Raw genomic sequence first — 16,505 nt, 5'->3', positions numbered from 1 at the left:
TGGAAAAAATGATCCTCCTACGGTATCCATAGCCGTCAGGTAGTGGAGTCTCACACTCGGCACATGAAGTGCTTCCTTAGAAGGTCTTTTGCCAGCAGCAGGACTGGTCTCCATTCAGACATCTGCAAATAATCAATGTATTACAATACATATAAACCACTAGCCTGGCTAGAGTGATATCGGAAAGAGACACTAGGTGGCAGCAACACTTACTTTTAAGTATATAGAAGAGAGATCACAGCACTTTGCACTCAGATGTTTTCTATTAGATCCAAATGAGCCACAGAAAATCCTTCCAGAGGAAGACAGCCAGACCTAGAGGTAGCAACAGCTTACCTTCTGCCTTGAACACACAGCTAATCCGGCATGCAGAGAGGGCGCGCTGCTGCCGGCCCCCGGAAGTGACATGACGCTGATGCCGCAGTGCTGAGACGCACGCAGCGCCGATGCGTTCCACAGTCGAACGCAAATGGAAGAAAAGCCAGCCGCTCGGGTGACACGCAGAGTGCGTTCCAAGACGCACTAGGTAAGAAAAACTTAAAAGCTAAGACCTGCAGAAGCAAATATCAGGATACTACCTGGACACCGGCTCCAGCGGCATCCCAGCAATCATTACCTGGAGAGAAAACCTGAATGCAACAGGTTAACAAAGCATAAAAACGGAGGAGGGACAAAGTCCCCTAGGGCTAACAGCAACGAAGTAAAAAAAGACTGAGGTCTAGGGGGAGGTGGAGCCTATTTATACCTCATGGAGGAGGGGATTAAAATTTAATTGTTATTTTTTCATTAAATATTCCTTCGTCCCAGGGGCTCGCAGGGGCGAATTTACCATATGTTGTGATGCCAATGGGACGTAAGGGAAACTGAAGTTCATTAAGTAGGTATATGGAAATTTGAGGATTCTCAGACTTTCTGAACTTATGAAACATTCTTGACCATCAAGGGCGTCAAACTCACGGTCCTCCAGCTGTGGCAAAACTAAAAATTCCCATCATGCCTGGACAGCCAAAGCTAAAGCTTTGGCTGTCCAGGCATGATGAGAATTGTAGTTTTGCCACGGCTGGAGGGCCGTGAGTTTGACTCCTGTGATCTTTACTAAGTTCAACAATACTAAAATGTGAAAGTCAATAAGACAAACTGCATTTTTTCAACAACCCTTCTCAAATTGATGATCAGCTGATCCATGAAATCCCCAGCAATCACCAGTAGAAAGCTGCAAATTTTTCCTACAGCGGCCACTACAGGAAAAACGTGGTATTACATTACCCAAACAACTTTGCAACTACGTATTTAATAGACTCATGGGTGAATTTCCTATTTTTTGGACCATGGGAGGTGGGCTGTGTGGGGGGGGGATGGGAATAAAAAAAAAAAAAAAATCATGAAAAACTTATATAAAAGAAAAGACAAATCACAAATATAAAATTAAATTCCAATGCATTTTATTTCACTGGAACTTAAAAAAAAAAATAAAAAATTAATAATCCCAACAATTCGCCAGCCTGTGCAAAATGGCAGACCACGATTGTACAATAACAAAAAAAACAAAAAAAAAAAACAAAGATTCTCTTCAGTCATTTCTTTCATAAGAAACATTCTCAATGAAAATTTACACCAAGCTTTTTACAAAGCATGTTATAAAAAAAAATAAAGTCCACATTCGCGCCATTTATACACCTCCGCCGTGCCGGCTCTGCTACATGCACAATGAAAACCATTAGTAATGGCAGTTTTTCCTCCTCTTCCTTAAGACTCGAGTCCGTTTAAAAAAAAAAAAATTAAAATAATTTAAAGTTTTCAGTAAGACTTAAAAAATGGCGTTCTGTGCAGCGCGGCTCGTACCTCCAACACGTTAGTGTAACAGTGTCCGCTGGTTTGAGGGGGAGGGCCCCTGGGCAGTCTTGGGGCGCCCCCTACAGTCCTGACCACTAGATTAATCCATATGAAAAGGCACAAGGCAGTGACGTCCTTCAGTCTGTGATGATGTCACAAGGGTTAAGTCCTTTATCCTTCGCTTCTTGATATATCCTTTGGAAATCCCTATACCGGGGTGCGCAACCAAGTCGGGGCTCCCCAAAGTGCATGCGTCCGGTGAATAAAAAGTTCCCCGAACCGGCTTTCACGCCACACTCCAGCGGCGTCTTGATATGTCCCTCCCAGCCGTGACCTTCTCTGCTGGGCCGAAATATCTTGTTTTTCTGTCTATAAAGTTTATCTACTGTAATATTGATGATTGATTCTTGTTGGTCGGAGTCGCTCTTTACCTCCGAGATGGAACCTTTGACCACTGCAAAAAATAAAAATAAAAGTTAAAGTCATGTTTGCCCGCCATGCTTTATACTGCCGCACCACCTGATCACAAAGTCATTCTAACAGTATAAAATTTATAATACTCACCAAAGTCACTGATGCACACCGCCAACAGGACCTCAGTGTCGCTGCACGGCCGGCAGGGATCTGGAAAAAAGAAAAAAAAAAAAAAGACAAGATAAGCGAACGAGAAATAATGGAGCCTTTCATGATACTTCGCTGAAGCAGCAAAATTCTTCAATTCTACAACACAGAACGTGGAATTTGGGGGACGGAGACTCAATACAATCACAAGATTTACAGGAAAAAAGGGAGCGATTGGTGTGAGTTATGCAGGCCCACGCCGGGCCGGGACACAGCCACCGCATTGTCTCACTATACAAACTTACATCACTAGGAGAAAGCCGCAGAAATAGCATAATCACCCAAAAAACAGAACAAATCTACATATTAAAGGGGTTCCCTTCAAAATTAGCAGGTCACAAAGTGGCCCCCCGCTGCGATCTCCAGCGATCGGCCAGAGATAATGCTGGCAGGGTGTGCAGTGTCTCTGCAGCGCCACCACAGGAGAAAAGCAGCATTACACCATGTTTATTCAAGTAGGTTATCGGTGTATAGCAGGTCCTTCAAAGTGAGGGAGGATTCTACAATAAAGATATGATTGACATTTAAAGGGGTTCTCCAGGGTAAGAAAAACATGGCGGTTTCCTTGTCCTCAGTTTGAGTTTGGTATCGCAGCTCCGTTCTATTGAAGTGAATGGAATCGTAATACCACACAAAACCTGAGGACAAGAGTGGCGCAGTTTTAGAAAAAAAGCAGCCATGTTTTCTTACATTGGATAACCCCTTTGACAAACAACTTAGAAGAGGTGTGAGCAACACAGAACCTAGAAGAAAGGGGTAGGGAACCTTGGCTCTTTAAGGGGGGGGAGAATACACCACTTCCTGCAGGACATACAGCAGCTGATAAGTACTGGGAAACTCAACTTTTAATAGTAAATTACAAATCTCCGGCACCATTTGATTTGAAAGAAAATAATTTTTGGTGAGCAACCCCTTTAAGAACATGATTTACAGTATACGGTTACTTTACTCAATTCTACCTGCAAACATACGGACAATGGAGGAAAATAAATAAAAATCCTCTCTTGGATTAGCACCTACGTCTCCAGAGTAAATCACAGGGATTAGGCGGTGAAATCATGCAAAGTAAGGGGTTTTGTGGGTGGTGGAATTTTTGGGATTTTTTTTTTTTTTTTTTTTTTTTTTTTTTAACGTATGCAATTATTCTGTGTTTTTAAGTCCGGAGCAGGTTCCTTAAGCTGCAGGTCAGGACTCGCCCTCACTTAAATCACAAGTGATTGCGCCCCCAGGGCCTGAAGCAAAACCCAGCGATGCATCAGAATCCAGAAGTTGTGTCAATAGACGTGCGAGGAGCCCCGCGGGCGTGCGCTCTTATCTCACTTGTGCAGCAATTTAGGAGAAAAACACCTGTCGTGCGAGCAGTGAAGGAGGCGGCCATAGCGCTGGGCCCCATACCCAGAATGCACTGCACGACCCAGTCGGACGCTGGGTCACTTAGTAGTCACCACTGACCCCCGGGATGGCTCGTGCGCACACTGGCACAGCTGTGCCCATCGCCCGCCATCCGTTAGGAAGCCGCTGCCGACAAATGGAAGCAGAAAGGTTTGTGGCGGAGCGGCAGCATGCAAATTTCCCCTGGAAGTGGCCGTAGTCTCCACTTGGGGTTATCCTAACAAGCATCCATTCATGACCGTGAAAAGAGGCGAGCTTTATTCTCCCGAACGCTCAGGGGAGCGTAATTCAACCACTGGCCGGATAATAGCCGCATTGTGCAGGTCAGCTGCCAAAACCTACAGGGAGATGCTTTAAACGGATCCCGACTGTATCCTTAGGTAACCTGAAGCGGTCCCCTCCACCGAGCCCCGTGTAGGCCTCTGTGAGCGACGCTCGGCCCAGGAGATGGAATTACAGAGGTTTTCGCAAGTCCCAGCTGCTACGAGAGACCTGCCCTCTGATCCCAAGGATGGCGAGAAGAAAATGGCGGAGCGGACTCTGGACCACACCTTGTTATAATGGACATTGGGATGGTTGTCACTTCTCATGTCACTGTCTACAAGCATTACTGATCCTGTATTGTACCCCAGAGCTGCACTCACTATTCTGCTGGTGGGGTCACTGTGTACATACATTACATTACTGATCCTGAGTTACATCCTGTATTATACTCCAGAGCTGTAATCACTATTCTGCTGGTGGGGTCACTGTGTACATACATTACATTACTGATCCTGAGTTACATCCTGTATTATACTCCAGAGCTGTAATCACTATTCTGCTGGTTGGGTCAGTACAGAAAAAGTAGTGTATATACACAGTGGCCCCACCAGTGGAATAGTGAGTGCAGCTCTGGTATATAATACAGGATGTAACTCAGGATCAGTAATGTAATGTATGTACACAGTGACCCCACCAGCAGAATAGTGATTGCAGCTCTGGAGTATAATACAGAATGTAACTCAGGATCAGTACAGGATAAGTAATGTAATGTATGTACACAGTGACCCCACCAGCAGAATAGTGAGTACAGCTCTGCGGTATAATACAGGATGTAACTCGGGATCAGTACAGGATCAGTTATGAATTATACCACAGAGCTGCACTCACTATTCTGCTGGTGGGGTCACTGTGTACATACATTACTGATCCTGAGTTACATCCTGTATTATACTCCAGAGCTGCACTCACTATTCTGCTGGTGGGGTCACTGAACATACATTACTGATCCTGTACTGATCCAAAAAGAAAATCCAAAAACCATCCCATGCCGGATCAGGACTGGAGACCATAAAGGGGTCAGCTGACCCCCAATCCACTTGGCCGCACAGCGGAATGATTGGCTCTGACGTGATGGGAGATGATGCGTTCGGTTGAATCTCCCCCGATGAGAAGTCACAACCCCAGGAGCAGACAAGTCAAATTACACAGTAGAGGAGGAGGATTAGGGAGGGCAGAAAGCTGACAGATTCCTCTAACACCAAAGGGGTTATGTGGCTTAACCCCAGCGACCCCTACCAGCACCTGACGGCTTACGGCCATTGAAATCCTAAAGAGGGGAACTAGAGAGGGAGCAATTCATGGGCAGTCTACCAAGAAATGGGCCCCTTTATTACCGGGGCTAATCATGGATACAAAATGATGAGCACACATCTTTAGAGAAAACATGGACGACAAGTGGCTCATCCAACCATGTCGGATTAAGTCAAAGGAGGACGGATAAAAAAAAAAAAAAAAAAAAAATTATTTTTTTTTGCTCACAATTGTCTGATTGCCTCCATAGAGGTGCACAAGCCCTGCAGAAATGGAGCAGATAGGACAAAATTAAATTATTCTTCCTACCATGAAATTTCTAGAATTACTTTAAAAGCAACACATGACAGTCCAGCTATTGCAAAACTACAACTCCCAGCATGCCCTGACAGCCTTCGGCTGTCAGGGCATGCTGGGAGTTGTAGTTTTGCAACAGCTGGAGAGTTTCCGGATTAGAAAGATGGTTGTTTTCCCCACCCTGGTCCACAGGTTGTTCATGGAATTGCCGCTCAGCCCCATTCACTTGCAATACCAGACTCGACCTATGGACAGGTGTGGCGCTGTTTCTACTAACAACCTTACACATTAAAAGGGTACTCTTTTTTCTTTTAAATCAACTTGTTTCAGAACGTTCTATAGATTTGTAGTTTCCTTCTACGTAAAACAAATCAAGTCTTCCCATACTTATCAGCTGCTGTATGTCCTGCTGGATTATTTCCAGTCTGACATAGTGTTCTCTGCTGCCACCTCTGTCCAGAGCAGGAGAGGGTTTCCATGAGGATTTGCTACTAGTCTGAACAGTTCCTGACATGGACAGAGGTGGCAGCAGAGAGTACTGTGTCAGACTGGAAAGAATACACCATTTAATGCAGGGCATACAGCAGCTGATAAGCATTGGAAGATTGGAGATTTTTACATAGAAGTTAATTACAAATCTATTTAACTTTCTGAAACCAGTTGATTTGAAAGAAAAAGATTTTTGCTGGAGTACCCCTTTAACCAATAACCTGAACTAAACAATATCACCTTTAAGGACCTCCATATGTACACAGGGGGAGGAGGGTGGAGTTGCCCCCTTGAGTTTTTGCATTTGGTCTAGTTAACTCTACAATTGCATCTGAAAAGAAGGTAAATCCTCTCAAGGTGCAGACAATGCCCTGGAAGAACATACAATTGTATAATAATCAATCACCACAATAGCTTTACAATAAGGGATTAGCACCTATTCACTAAAGAGCCCCATTCATGTGGGTAATTACCCCCCAACCCCCTTATATACAAGCTACACTCAGACCACAGTCACATTGCCCTCACTGCATCAGAGATTTGTAATTTACTTCTGCTAAAAAATCTCCAGTCTTCCAGTACTTATCAGCTGCTGTATGTCCTGCAGGAAGTGATGTACTCTTTCCAGTCTGACACAGTGCTCTCTGCTGCCACCTCTGTCCATGTCAGGAACTGTGCAGAGCAGCCGCAAATTCCAATTAAAAAAAAAAAAAATCTTTCCTACTCTCCATACCCCTTCCTGCAGGACATACGGCAGCTGATAAATACTGAATTTTTTAAATGGAAGTAAATTACAAGTCTCTGGCACCAGTTAATTTTAGGAAAAATTTGGGTGAACTAGCCCTTTATTGACTTTATGGAAGGAAACGCGAGAAGATGGTTATCAGGGATGTTCCGAGAACGTTAACCGGTTCCTTCTAGATCTTTCAAGATGCAAAAAGTCAACTATCACCCTCACCCCGGGCCGCAATTAGCAGATTCAATCAAGATAGGACTCCATTTCCTAAACTCTTACTAAATAGGGGGCGCTGATGGGCACAGGCCCATATATTTATATATATATATATATATATATATATATATATATATATATATATATATATATATATATATATATATAATCACTTACACCCAGATTAGACTGTAGCCAGTTTGGGCGATCGGTGACCCCGCCAATTATACAGCTATTGATCACTATTTTTGGGTGCAGTACATATCCTGGCCAGCAGGGGCTGCTATGGAGTCAGATTTTTTATTAATTTTTTTTATTCTATTTATAACTTTTTGAATTCTTCTTTAGAACTTTTCTTTTCGCAATACAATTTCTTTCATCTGTAAAAGATGTCGGGGGGGGGGGGGAACTCGAGTTGCTAAACAAACTTTTTGTCACTTAAGGGCGTGATGTGATGTAATGGGGGGGGAGCCAATTGTTGTTGACTCTACCGGACCATAAAATCCAAAGCCAGACCCTAATCGAGCCATTTCCTCAGGTAGAAATAAGGAACGGCTCATTGGGTTAATAAGTTACTTAATTTTAATGAAAGAAAATGCCCCTAAGGGACAAGACTATGGCCCCGACGTCCTTCACTTGGAAAGGTCAATGATATTTCCCTTCGAATGATAATGAGTAACATTCACTCCAAATTCAGATCGGAAAATGATAATTTTAGACTAATTCCACAACTGGCCACTAGGGGCGCTGTTACTGCAACTAAAATCCAGAAGGCTGCATTAGTCTATAGGAATTCTAGGGTGCAACTAAAAAGTAAGCACCAAAAAAACCTAAAAATTAAAGGGGTACTGCAGCGAAAATCTTTTTTCTTTCAAATTAACTGGTTTCAGAAATTTATATAGATTTGTAATTGAATTCTATTTAAAAATCTCCAGTCTTCCAGTACTTATCAGCTGCTGTGTATCCTGCAGGAAGTGGTGTATTCTCTCTCTCCAGTCTGACACTGTGCTCTCTGCTGCCACCTCTGTCCAGAGCAGCAGCAAATCCCCATAGAAAACCTCCCCTGCTCTGGACAGAGGTGGCAGCAGAGAGCACTTTGTCAGAATGGAAGGAATACACCACTTCCTGCAGGACATACAGCAGCTGATAAGTACTGAAAGACTAGAAATTTTTAAATAGAAGTAAATTACAAATCTATATAACTTTTTGAAACCAGTTGATTTGAAAGAAAAAGATTTTTGCTGGAGTACCCCTTTAACCATCCAAAACATAACATCAATAGAAAAAGGTAGAAAAACCAGGGACGTTCAAACACGACGGGCAGGTTGTCATTCCAGCACACTTGTGCATGTCGTCAGCCTTGGGTGTGTCGCACAAGCAGGGCTCCACGCCTCACCAGTCAGACACACTCGGCAGGTCCTGCCGCACACTCATCAGCCCTAATAACCAGCCTGCCGCCCGCGGACTCCGCTCACACTCCACAAGCCGCAATTACCACCATTATGGTATCTGAAAACTGGGTGGCGGCCGTGTCGTAAACCGCATCACAGAGGGATAAGCAGAGTTATGGTGGCGGTCACCTGTTTACCGCGCTGGCATCTACAACTAGGTCTGATGACATCATAGAGTGCAAGAGGGTGGCGCTCCATTGAAGTCTATATACTCTGTTTTAGCTTTATGCTAGTACAGGGGTAGGGAACCTTGGCTCTCCAGCTGTTGCAAAACTACAACTCCCATCATGCCTGGACAGCCTTCGGCTGTCCAGGCATGATGGGAGTTGTAGTTTTGCAACAGCTGGAGAGCCAAGGTTCCCTACCCCAGCACAATGGCTGCAAACTAGGCAATAACCCCCATAAAAAGCAGACAAATAAATGGAGAAAGAATCTAGCATTAAAGTGGTGGTTCACTCTAATCAACTGGAGAGTTGTAATTTACTTCTATTAAAAAATCTCCACTTTTCCAGTACTTAGCAGCTGCTGTATGTCCTGCAGGAAGTGGTGGATTCTGTCCAGTCTGACACAGTGCTCTGGTCCAGAGCAGCAGCAAATAGAAAACCCATAGAAAATCTCTCCTGCTCTGGACAGAGGTGGCAGCAGAGAGCACTGTGTCCGACTGGAGAAAATGCACCGCTTCCTGCAGGGCATACAGCAGTTGATAAGTACTGGAAAACTGGAGATTTCTTTTTAAAAGAAGTAAAATTACAAATCTATATAACTTTCTATATAACCATTTGATTTGGAATCAAAAATAAAAAAATAGTTGAACTCCTTCTTAGGTCTGATGACTTATGCTGCGTTTACACGTAACGATTATCGTGCGAATTCGAACGATAATTGTTCCGTGTAAACGCAGCGAACGATCAAACGACGAGCGAGAAATCGTTCATTTTGATCTTTGAACATGTTCTCAAATCGTCGGTGATCGGTCGCAAAAAATTCGCTGATCGTTCTGTGTGAACAGTCGTTCGCTGATTTAACCAATGTGTGAGATAGGCTTAAAACGAATTTTCCGTACGATATATTGTACCGTCTAAACGCTGATCGTTATGAAAAAAAAAATCGTTACTCCGACATCGTTAATCGTATGATCGGGCCAATTATCGTTTCGTGTAAACGCATTAGGGTCCTATTCCACGGGACGATTATCGTTCTGATAATCGTTAAATCGTTCAGAACAAAACAATAAGTGTTCGAGTAGCAGTTAACGATTAAACGACAAACGAGTAATCAGTGATCACTTAATGAGACCTGGACCTATTTTTATCGCTGCTCGTTCGCACGGAGGACGTCGTTCTGTCGTTTACAATAGCGACGACAAGAACGATCATCGTTCCGTGTAGATGGGTGAACGATTTCAGGTCGTTTCCAACAGCGATCATTTATCGTTAACGATTATCGGCCCGTGGAATAGGGCCCTTAGTCTTAGTTCAGCAGTAAACTATGGGGGCAAGTGATAGAAGAAGCTGATGGATAAATCTTATAGCCCAGTGGCTAAACTACAACTCCCATCATGCCTGGACAGTCCTTCGCTGTCCAGGCATGATGGGAGTTGTAGTTCTGCAACAGCTGGAGAGGCAAGGTTCCCTACCCCTGAGCATATACAACATTACACAGAGCAGCCAAGGAGGGAAGCTATACACAAGCAGCAGACCGTCCACCATCTTGTAGCCAATAAGAGTCGAGCATTTATAACTAGGACAACGACGTCATCAGAATTTCTAGGAATCAGGTGGTGTTTCTACTGGAGGCATATGACTGACCCTTAGCCCAGCACTGCAGCCGCAACACAGACATACTCCACGGTTGGCGATATAAATACAACCCTACAACACACTAAGCAGAACCGGTCACAAGACCAGCCACTAATCTGCAGAACAAAAAAAGAAAAAAAAAAATCTGATTTCTTGTAAAGATTCCATCAAAAATGATTATTCCAGCTTCCCACAGCGCCTCCTAGCAGGCGGCCGGTGGTATTGCAACTGAAAATTTTGTATCTTGGTTGGTTTCATCCAACTTTCAACCCTTACCAGAAATTGCGTGCAAATCCGAGAGCGTCCTCTGGCTTATAAGTTCATACTGGAAACCAGTGATTTTGCGGCTAATGTCCAACTGGGGGGTGGCTTCGATGAACAATCCTCCTTGATTCAGGCTGAAGCAGTGGGCTCGATGGGGTTGGTGGTCCCCGTCCTGTACTAAAAGGTTCAGTTCTCCAGTTTTTTCCAAATAAATATTAGCTCCATTGGAGCCCGGGAAAGGTTTGATACAAACAGTGAAGTGCTGGGAGTCCGAGGTGATGGTGTTGGGGCGCAGGTTGATGATGAGCGCCCCCGTGGGGTAAAGCCATTCCACTGAACCTTCGGAGCAGCGCAGATAGACTTGTTCCACGTCCTTCCTGTGACTCTCGTGGGTCAGTCCACTGGGGAGAAGAACGAGGATGATCAATATATATATGTAAGAAATTTAAATCCAGACCCCCTTTAATTTAAGGGGTGTCTTCATGTTATTCCAGTTTCCCCATAGGGCAGGAATAGGGAACCTTGGCTCTCCAGCTGATGCAAAACTACAACTCCCATCATGCCTGGACAGCCGAAGGCTGTCCAGGCATGATGGGAGTTGTAGTTTTGCAACAGCTGGAGAGCCAAGATTCCTTACCCCTGCCATAGGGAACCCTAAGACTGTGATCAGCAGACGTCTCAAGGAGCCAACAGTTTAACCTTAAGTCTAAATATTTACTTTTTTTGTTTTCAAAACATTTAAATTTCCAACTTTTTACAAACTGAGATGGAAAAAAAAAAAAAAAAAGTTAAAAACTCCGCCCCCTTAAAAGTAAAATATTTCACAAAAAGTTTGCACACAATCAAGACCCCCCCCCCCCTCCTCCTCCTCCTCCCTCCAGGCGATCTCCTCCTATACACACCAGCAATCGGTGACCCGCACAGCAATCAGTCAAACTCTCTGATAAGTTTCGTCAGTCAACTGACTCAAATTTAGTTTTTTTTTTTATTTATTTTGAAATTCAAAGTTACTAGAGAAAACCACAAGATTGTTTTTTTTGCCTTCCATCTCTATCACCGAGCTCTGACTACATTTCTCAGAATGTGACACCCACCCACCGCCAAATCTAGGAAATTGAGAGTGAAAATTTAAAGGGGCACTACAGCAAGACAAAAAAAATGTCTTAAAAAAAAAATAAATAAAATCGATCAATTTACTTCTATTAAAAAAAACATTCAAGTCTTCTAGTACTTATCAGCTGCTGGATGTCCTGCATGGCTATGTCATTCAGTACTTAGCTGCTGGATGTCCTACATATTATGTCTATGACATCCAGTACTTATCAACTGCTGTATGTCCTACATGTCTATGTCATTCAGTACTTAGCTGCTGGATGTCCTACATATTATGTCTATGACATCCAGTACTTATCAGGTGCTGTATGTCCTACACTTCTATGTCTTAAACATACAGCAGCGGATAAGTATTAGAAGACAAGATATTTTTTTATAGAACTAAGAAGTCTTGATTAAAAAAGATTAAAATAAATAAATAAAATAAAACATGTTTTTTTTACAACCCCCTCCCCCCCCAGGAGACTGGAAAGGAAACTGCAGCCGCTTTATAGACTGGTCAGTCCGGTAGCGACTAGTCGTAGCTTTTTTTAACCCCTGAAGTTGTCCCTATAGTAGTAGTTACGTAACTAGTTTGAGGAGTCAAAAAGTTTTAGTTTTTTTAATTTTAGATAGAAGTTTTCAGATCAGACACTTCTCCCTCCTCCCAAAGTTTTTATTTCCCTGCCAAAAGCACAAAAAGTTTCCTTTGATGAAGGAGATGAAAGGAACAGAGTGCCCCCCCCCCCCCCCCTCACACCGAGGGTCTGTCTGCAGCTGAGACCCCTCTGCAGGAGAAGAGGAGGAAGAGGAGGAGGAGGAGGAAGGGGCAATAAATGGAGGTGTTATGGCTTCTTACCTTCCCTTCCAATTGCACATGTCACTGTTGTATTGCAGTGAGGTCCCCCTGCCTATGAGCACCACCATGAAGACGCTGAGCAGGACCCTCCTGAGCATGGTGGCACAAGTCACAGGGGAGCGAGGGGCAAGAATCACTGCAAGGAGAGGGCACTAGGGGCAATAATCCAGGCGGGCGGGGGGTGCAGGCATTGCCATTAGCCGGGAGCTGCCAGGCTTCCTCTCCCCATCACTCGGGAGTCGCGTCTCTCTGTCCCCGGCGATACAAGCCGCAGCGTCTCCTCAGCAGCAGCAGCAGCAGTCTGTACACTGAGCGCTACAGCCCCAGCTCTCCGCTCTCAGCGCACGGGACACGCCCACAGGGGCGTGGCTGGACAAAGTTGTGGTTTCGACCACGCCCCCTCCTGAACTTCTCTCCTACTTAGAGAACATAGACTCTCCTCACTATGGAAGGGACCGCACACTGCAGCTCTGCCCGATCCTCACTATGGAAGGGACCGCACACTGCAGCTCTGTCCGATCCTCACTATGGAAGGGACCGCACACTGCAGCTCTGTCCGATCCTCACCCTGACCGCACACTGCAGCTCTGCCCGATCCTCACTATGGAAGGGACCGCACACTGCAGCTCTGTCCGATCCTCCCCCTGACCGCACACTGCAGCTCTGCCCGATCCTCACTATGGAAGGGACCGCACACTGCAGCTCTGCCCGATCCTCACTATGGAAGGGACCGCACACTGCAGCTCTGTCCGATCCTCACTATGGAAGGGACCGCACACTGCAGCTCTGTCCGATCCTCACTATGGAAGGGACCGCACACTGCAGCTCTGTCCGATCCTCCCCCTGACCGCACACTGCAGCTCTGTCCGATCCTCCCCCTGACCGCACACTGCAGCTCTGTCCGATCCTCCCCCTGACCGCACACTGCAGCTCTGCCCGATCCTCCCCCTGACCGCACACTGCAGCTCTGCCCGATCCTCCCCCTGACCGCACACTGCAGCTCTGCCCGATCCTCACTATGGAAGGGACCGCACACTGCAGCTCTGCCCGATCCTCCCCCTGACCGCACACTGCAGCTCTGCCCGATCCTCCCCCTGACCGTACACTGCAGCTCTGCCCGATCCTCACTATGGAAGGGACCGCACACTGCAGCTCTGCCCGATCCTCACTATGGAAGGGACCGCACACTGCAGCTCTGCCCGATCCTCCCCCTGACCGCACACTGCAGCTCTGCCCGATCCTCCCCCTGACCGTACACTGCAGCTCTGCCCGATCCTCACTATGGAAGGGACCGCACACTGCAGCTCTGCCCGATCCTCCCCCTGACCGTACACTGCAGCTCTGCCCGATCCTCCCCCTGACCGCACACTGCAGTGTATCTATATACATGCCTTTACAGGCCCTAATACATGAAGTCATTATCGGCCATATTTGGCCGATAATCGCAATGAGTAATACGTTGTAGGCTGATCGTTGTCTTTCAACATGTTAGAGCAATGATGCAGATAGCGAGGATCTGCTGCTGTCGCTCCGTGTAATAGGGGCTTACCTCTGCTTATACTCATGAACACTTGTTTGGTTGAGAGGTGTCCCTGTTGATCACCCCCTATATAGATATATATTCAGCTCTCTCCATATCCCACCCATAGACATGTATGTTCAGCTCTCCCCATATCCCACCCATAGACATGTATGTACAGCTCTCCCCTTATCCCACCCATAGACATGTATGTTCAGCTCTCCCCTTATCCCACCCATAGACATGTATGTTCAGCTCTCCCCTTATCCCACCCATAGACATGTATGTTCAGCTCTCCCCATATCCCACCCATAGACATGTATGTTCAGCTCTCCCCTTATCCCACCCATAGACATGTATGTTCAGCTCTCCCCATATCCCACCCATAGACATGTATGTTCAGCTCTCCCCTTATCCCACCCATAGACATGTATGTTCAGCTCTCCCCATATCCCACCCATAGACATGTATGTTCAGCTCTCCCCATATCCCACCCATAGACATGTATGTTCAGCTCTCCCCTTATCCCACCCATAGACATGTATGTTCAGCTCTCCCCATATCCCACTCATAGACATGTATAGATCTGCAAATTCTATTAAAAAAATCTCCAATCTTCCAGTACTTATTAGCTGCCATATGTCCTGCAGGAAGTGGTGTATTCTCTCCAGTCTGACACAGTGCTCTCTGCTGCCACCTCTGTCCATGTCAGGAACTGTCCAGAGCAGGAGAGGTTTTCTTTGAGGATTTGCTGCTGCTCTGGACAGTTCCTGACATGGACAGAGGTGGCAGCAGAGTACACTGTGTCAGACTGGAGAGATTACAACACTTCCTGCAGGACATACAGCAGCTGATAAGTACTGGAAGACTGGAGATTTTTAAATAGAACTAATTTACAAACAGGAACAGAGGAACACACATAAGATGGACCTACCAACTTCAATGGGCATGGTCAATATAAGACTGTTATTGGGATGCCAAAATCTGGAGGGACCCAAGCTGGGGTGGGGATGGGATTGATGACCTATTCATGTAGTCAGGGTGCCATTAGTTTAGCAAATTCTTAGCGGATGATCTGTCCACCAGGACTATGCTAAAAGTAAGGGGAGAAATGTGCAACCAGGTCTAAAGACCGAGCCTAAGGGGCCTATTCCACGGAGCGATAATCGTCCGAATCAGCCCGATTATCGCTCCGTGGAATAGAGACAGCGATCAGCCGATGATCGTGTCATCAGCTGATCGTTTATTTGGATTCAAACCTAAAATCATCGGGCACCGACCGCGCTGCGTGGAATAGCAATGTGCGGCAGGCGACCGACGATTTCACAAGCACTATACAGTACCTAACCATGTTGCAGGGCTTCTCCTGCGCTACCTCTTCCTCCTTGTCCTGCACGCAGCAGCAGCTTTGGAGCAGCCTGTCTGAGCTGACAGACCAATTAGCCAATCACTGGCCAGGACCGCCACGGCCAGTGATTGGCTAAGTGGTCTGTCAGCGGACTGCTGCACATGGGGTCGGGAGGAAGAAGGAGCGCAGGAGAAGACCTGCAACATGTTTAGGTAAGTATGGTGTTTAAACAAGGGCTGCAAGGACATCAGTAACGATGTCCCTGCAGCCCTCGCTAAACAATTATCGGGCCGTGTAATAGGCCCAGTAAACGAGCGGCGATCTAGCATTTTCGATCGGGCCCCCATCGGCCCGTGGAATAGGACCCTAACAATCACCAATCCAAACCGTATCAGCCCCTACATGAAGCTTTCCCCAAACCTTCGTGCCCCCTCTCCACAAACAAGTGTCCTGCTCGCTGTGTTTACTCAGGTGAATGGGACTGGTGGCCGTTTATTTGTCTTACTGGAGATGGATGGTGGTGGTGGGGGAGGGGCTGATGGGCCAAGGAGATTGGAAGGATATTTGAGCCGATACAATCAGTAGAGTTATCCATCAATCCGGGTTTAAAGGTCAGAGGAAGGTTCTTGAGTGTAATGATGGTCACCGGTGGTGGATACATCCACATTCCATGGATCTGAGGAACACCCCTCACTTGGTGGGAGAAGAAATCGTTGTTTTTGGACAGGACAAGGTGGTCTCAGAGGGGGACATGGTGGCTCGGAGTACACAAGGGTCCAAATCTGCCCGGACTTCACAAACATCCAGCTAGATCCATCGGCTTTCTACCTCAAACTCAAACGTGACCTAGGCCTAACTTCGAGGGTCACTTCTCCCTTTAAATTCTTTTCTTCTTTATTACTTTTTGAACTTTTTATGCTTTTTTTTAATCCTTTCTCTGATGTATTTCACAAAAAATTCACCAAAAAATGATTATGAGCAATCCTGTTATCTGATCCGAGGCCTGGAACGCTG

At 45.8% G+C, this 16,505-nt stretch overlaps 1 protein-coding gene across 1 annotated transcript; it reads right to left on the bottom strand.

Moving 5' to 3' along the window:
- Window positions 1-1,420: 1,420 nt before the first annotated feature.
- On the bottom strand, window positions 1,421-12,971 carry METRNL (meteorin like, glial cell differentiation regulator). The gene is made up of 4 exons (XM_069952445.1): window positions 12,625-12,971; window positions 10,686-11,074; window positions 2,398-2,457; window positions 1,421-2,287 (listed from the first exon to the last, which is right to left on the bottom strand). The coding sequence occupies exons 1-4, from the start codon at window positions 12,720-12,722 to the stop codon at window positions 1,971-1,973; spliced, it is 864 nt and encodes a 287-aa protein (XP_069808546.1). The 5' UTR covers window positions 12,723-12,971; the 3' UTR covers window positions 1,421-1,970.
- Between the last annotated feature and the right edge of the window lie 3,534 nt (window positions 12,972-16,505).

Source organism: Dendropsophus ebraccatus, chromosome 14 (genome assembly GCF_027789765.1).
Source record: "Dendropsophus ebraccatus isolate aDenEbr1 chromosome 14, aDenEbr1.pat, whole genome shotgun sequence".
NCBI classification, from domain to species: Eukaryota; Metazoa; Chordata; class Amphibia; order Anura; family Hylidae; genus Dendropsophus; species Dendropsophus ebraccatus.
Note: the sequence above shows the minus strand (reverse complement) of the source record. Positions and strands in the feature narration are given on the sequence as shown.